The 6,000-nt window shown below is 31.5% G+C and overlaps 1 protein-coding gene across 1 annotated transcript in view; it reads left to right on the forward strand.

Annotated features, from left to right (window-relative positions):
• The window catches only part of LOC136035672 (tyrosine-protein phosphatase non-receptor type 9-like), a gene marked incomplete in the record, with an annotated part of 119,376 nt that overhangs the window by 60,788 nt on the left and 52,588 nt on the right, over positions 1-6,000 (forward strand). The window contains 1 exon segment of the mRNA XM_065717590.1: positions 2,308-2,541. Within this exon segment, the coding sequence (XP_065573662.1) occupies positions 2,308-2,541 (234 nt within the window).

Raw genomic sequence — 6,000 nt, forward strand, 5'->3', positions numbered from 1 at the left:
TTCCAAGTGTCGAAATTAACCCTACGGAAGTCAATTGGACCAAGTCCACTATCTAGCTTTCTTGTGGTTAAATAAAAAAAACAAGTTTTTTTAAATGTAAGTAAGGAGCAACATTAAAACTTAAAACGAACAGAAATTACTCCGTATATGAAAGGGCTTTGCCTCCTCAACGCTCCGCTCTTTACGCTAAAGTTTGACTGTTTGCCACAATTCTACTTTTTAAAACAATTAAAAGCTTCTTGCTGTTTCAAAAATAGAGTTAAGAGAAAGAGTTAAACTTTAGCGTAAAGAGCGGAGCTTTGAGGAGGAAAAGCCCTTTCATATACGGAATAATTTTTGTTCGTTTTAAGTTTTAATGTTGCTCCTTACTTTCATTTAAAAAAACTTGTTTTTTTTATTTAATTTCTGGACGTTTTTGAATTAATGCATGTTTTGATCTTGGCTCTTCGCCCATAAACAATTAAAACGAAACTTGCATATTAATTAATTGCAATTAATCGGAAGATTTTGAGAAAAAAGAAGGGAGGGAGGAGGCCTAGTTGCCCTCCAAGTTTATGATTACTTAAAAATAAAACAACTAGAACTTTTAATTTTTTACAAACGTTTTCATTGGTAAAAAATATACGTAACTTACGAATTAACTGACGTAACGAACTTCTATATTCCGTATGTTTTTATTGTGTATATGAGGGGGTTCAACCCTCGTCGATACCTCGCTCTTTACACTAAAGCTTAGATTTTTTCCCAATTCCTTAAGAATGACCTCTGAATCACAAAGGACGTAGAATAAATAGTTGAAATTGCTAAAAATACTTTAGCGTAAAGAGTGAGGTATAACGAGGAGGTAAACCTCTCATATGCGTAATAATTTTTGTTCGTTTTGTTTTAATGCTGCTCCTTACTTTCAGTAGAAAAAACTTTTCATATTTATTTTTTCATTGTTTTTTCAAATAAAGCTAGAAAATCCTGCGCCCCCTTCATTGAAATTATCTTCCCCCATGAGAGGTTTCTTCATGGAAATATCCTCCCACGTAACCCCCCCCCAACTCTCCCCCTAAACAAAAAAAAATCCCTGTGAAAACGTCTGTACACTTCCCAATAACCATTACTATATGTAAACACTAGTTGAAGTTTGTAACTTGCAGCCCCTCCCACGGGGACTGCGGGGGAGTAAGTCATCCCCAAAGACATAGTTAATAGGTTTTTCGACTATGGTGAATAAAATGGCTATCTCAGAGTTTTGATCCGGTGACCTTGGGGAAAAATGAGTGCGGAAGGGGGCCTAGGTGCCCTCCAATTTTTTCGGTCATTTAAAAAGGGCACTAGAACTTTTAATTTCCATTAGAATGAGCCCTCTCGCAACATTCTAGGACCACTCAGTCGATACGATCACCCCTGAAAAAAAAAACAAAAAAACAAACAAATGAACACACATCCGTGATCTGTCTTCTGGCAAAAAATGGGAAATTCCACATTTTTTTAGATAGGAGCTTGAAACTTCTACAATAAGGTTCTCTGATACGCTGAATCTGATGGTGTGATTTTCGTTAAGATTGTGTGACTTTTAGGGGATGTTTCCTCCTATTTTCTAAAACGAGGCAAATTTTTTCAGGATCGTAACTTTTGATGGGTATAACTGATCTTGATGAAACTTATATATTTAAAATCAACATTAAAACGCGATTCTTTTGATGTAACTATTGGTATCAAAATTCCATTTTTAGAGTTTCGGTTACTATTGAGCCGTGTTGCTCCTTAGAAAATTCTTACGAAAATCCTACAGTTCGTTACCACGAACTCTTTGATTTTTGGTGTCAAAGCTCTTGGGTGAATCATTTGTTCGTAAATTCATAAGTATTTTCCCTATATATATATGGACTCATATCAACAAGCCAAAAAAAAGGATGTTTTCAGAAAAATAAGCAAAAAGTTTTATAACAAGCAACTTAACCTAGTTCTTTCTAAACTTCCCCATAAGCCCCATTCACCGTGAAATTTATGTGACTTAAAATTTGACTAAAGCCGACATTTAGCTAACTATGGACGCTTAAAATTAAATTTATAAAATTATCTTAATATGTTAAACAACTTCATTATACTAATAAAATTATTTTTTAAAGGTTTATAGGTATTATAGGTTTATTATAGGTTTTATTGTTTAATATATTAAAACATTTGTTTTTTGTTGTAAATTTTTTAAATAATAAAGTTATTTTATCGTTTTTATATTTATTATTATAGTTTTTTTATGCAATAAAATTATTTATACTTATCTTTATTATTATATTTTTTTCTTTTTTATTATAGGCGGCAAAAGAGTTCATAAATATAGTAAACCAGATTCGGACTTCAAGGGGTGCCGGCCCCTTGGCTTGGTCGACTGCTTTGAAGTTCCTTAATGCTCGTAAATTTGATATTCAGCGAGCAGTGGCTCTTTACCAACAGCATGAGAATATTCGTCATCGTGAAGGATTGTCGATGTTGGATCCATGTTCAGATCCCCTTAGGAGTGAATTAGAAAGTGGAAAGTTTACAGTTTTGGTAAGAATCTAATTTCATTATCCCTGCAGAACTTTGACAATAAAGTGGGTCATGCCAAAGATGCTCAACTTGTCTCCTTTTGATAAAACATTAATGATAATTAGAAAAGAAATTGTATTGAAAAAATATATAGTTTGGATTTTAAAAATAGCTGTTTCTATATTCTGAGTGAAGCCCTTTGGACTGTCGTAGCTTGAAAAGAAAGTGGAGAGTTTACAGTGCGGGTAAATTTCGTTTGATTGTCTTTTGCAATACAGTAATGGACCATAAAAAAAGGTCTCTTTCTGTAATCACAGAAGCGATCACAACCTGTCTCCTTCTGGTGAAACAATTGCAACTTTCAGTTGAAAACAATGTGAAACTTGCATTAAAAAACAACTGACTTATACACTTCAAATTGGGGACTCAATGTTTTTGCACCTGAATTTGTTCCCCTTCAGTTCCCCCTCTCTCAGTTTTATGTTCCCTCACCGTTTGACATCTGAAGAATTGTTCCTGTTAATACATCTCGAGATCCACTTAGGAATAATTGGGAAAGAAGGAAGTTACCAGTGTCAGTAAGAAATGTATAGAGTTTTGGGACAAATGTTTTGTTGGGACTATAATCTCCTTAAAACTTTGACGATATAATAGTGGCTCATACAGAACAAGCTGTCTCTTTTGATTAAACTTTTATAAATTCTGATACTCTTGTAAAAATAAAATTAAATTTAAAAAAGGAGAATTGTTTAACCTATTTATATTTCTTACTGAAAGTTTAAATGTAGATTATTTTTGTCACTGGTAAGCATACCAGCTTAAAGTCGACGAGCTTACTTAACCTGCCAAGCTAACCTAGGCCTACTTTGAACAGACTGGATTTTGAATTTAAATAATTCTTGAAACCGAAATAAAGCTTATTTAATATCACTTACAGGTAAATTTCAGCTGGAATTCTATAACACTTAAAGATTAATTATGCTAATTATTAGGATATCTACTTTTTTGCGAAATTGCCAAACGCCACACTGTCAGTGACGCTAGTAGTTTTTTGTAATCTGAATATTTCCATGGTAAATTTTAAAAGTTTCCCATTCTCTTCGAGGCAATCCTAGAGCTACTGCCAGCTAAATAAATTCCGAGACCACACTGGCTAGGAATGACAAGATAAGGAAAAGTCGATACAAAGAAAGAACGAAAATATTAAGAGCCAAGAAAATGAAAATGCAAATCGGCCGAGATTCAGATTTTTCTCTTCAACATTATAATATTTTCTAACCTAGAAAAATGTTAGATGATATCAGGCCGGGTAATCGACGGACTTTTAAAAAAATATTTAAAAAAATCAACTTTATCTTCTTGAATTGCCAGTAATTGATCGATTTTTTTTACCGATGTTTTTTTAAGGTCTTTTTATTTTATTTAATTTTATTTTTGAACGTTTTTGAAAGTAATTCTTTTGTATTTGGTCGAGCGGAGGTCTCGCCTGAAATATTTTAATTGCATTTCAACTGGCCGTAAATATCCGCGTTTTTTCTTATCTTGCTACTACTAACTATAAAGAATTGCCTCTTAAAATATAGATGGCTCTGGAAGGGAATTTTTCAAAAGCAATATTGTGTTGGTAAAAAGTAAAGACAAAATGCTACTTTTCCTTGTACAATTACAACTCTTTATCCAAAAAATTAAGAACCATTATTGCCCTTTAGTTTGTGCGCAATAGGTTTTTGCTAAGATTTTTCATTTCATTCAGAATTTGCATGTTTTGTATAAAGAAAACGTTGGATTTTCAGTATTCTCTTCCAATATTGATTTTTGTTCTGAAGTAGAAAGAATAAAACCAGAATAAAACCAAAGTATAACCTTTAAAATATAAATGTAAATTTTAAACAGTAAATTTAAATTTAAATTAAATTAAAAAAATAAATTTAAGTTTAAATTAAATTTAAATAAAACTAAATTTAAAATAACAAGTTTAAATTTATTGTGTATTTAAAATATAATTAAAAATATAAGTAAAAGTTTAATTCAAATTTATAAAAAAATTGTGACTTTTTAATGTTCCTTATCAAAATTGCTAACTGCTCAAAGGCTTCTGGTGTTTATCATATGTGCCACCAAGAAATTTGCAAAGAGGGGGGGATCAAGTAGTTGGATTTTTTTTGTCAAGCTTTAAATTTTTATGGATTTTTACGCAGATTTTTAATTTATGAAACAACACTACCTTCCTTCAAAAGGAAAAAAAGAAGCAACAAACAAACAGGTTGGTCGCTCCTAAAAAAATTAGAATTCGCTCCTAAAAAAAAATCGCTCCTAAAAAAAAATTTGTTTATGCAACCGGACAATGTTTATTCAAAAGTAGATAAAAAAAAACAGGTAAGCGTTGTTAGGGATTGTACAGCAACTCCGTATAATACCTATAGCAAACAACTAATAAGATGTAGTTCGAGGTATAGAAGGCCAATAAAGCCAATAAAAATGTAACAATTCAATTATTTGAAAATTTCATCATTAAATAACTAAAAAAATAAATATGTGTGTATTTAAATTAATTAATAAATAAAAAATAATTTAAAAAATTAGATAATTTAAAAAATTATATAAAAAAATCCAATAATTACTGAATAAAACAATGTAATTATTTACATGAAGAAAAGTCATAAAAAAAGGGCCAATAAAGCCACTAAAGCAGCTTAAATTACTTTTGTGAGACAATGTGAGAATATCTGAGAAAAGGAAAAAAAAAATTGGCTGAATATCTGACAATTGTTGGATTAGCCCAGAGAAGGGCGTCATATCAAGTGATCTTTAACTACTGGTGACACTTCTCTTGAAAGTGTTGCCAGGGTATGGCACTTGAAAGTACTGTTATGATATAAGGCAACGAAAGTTAAATACTTTTAGGTACCACATGAGAGCCTATAAACTTGGTTTTGTCTTGTTTTATGTTACTTTGACTTTACTTTTGATACAAAAATACTCCTTTAATAAAATTGGAAAAAACCATTCAGGGTGCGCATAATCATAGTTGCACATAGGCTCAAACCTTAGGGAGAGAGGTGGGCTCGATATTTTTTCCTGTTTGCGGGGAGAGGGTTAGAAAAAATCCAAAGGTGCATTTTAGGAGTTAATTTTTTGTTTCATTTGCACCATTCTCATAGGGACCCCCCCCTGATGTCAGGTCCCCTTGATGGTACCCCCCTAATTTAATTTTTGAGTTACATTACTCAACATTATTTTATGCCGTATCCTTTTGATTATTTTATATTATTATTAACTAGAAATGACATACTAGAAGTTCAATATATCGGATATTATTTATTGAATTTTGGTGTATTGAATGTTAAAAGTTATAGTTGAGCATGAAAAACGTATTATATTTGGAATTCAACATCCTTTTCTTTTGATTTGCTCAGTAAAATTGGCTCAGTATAACGTACTGAATTATCAGTGTAGTAAATATTCAGTATTGTTTTCTGT

The sequence above is a fragment of the Artemia franciscana genome, chromosome 14 (assembly GCF_032884065.1).
Source record: "Artemia franciscana chromosome 14, ASM3288406v1, whole genome shotgun sequence".
Lineage (NCBI taxonomy): Eukaryota > Metazoa > Arthropoda > Branchiopoda > Anostraca > Artemiidae > Artemia > Artemia franciscana.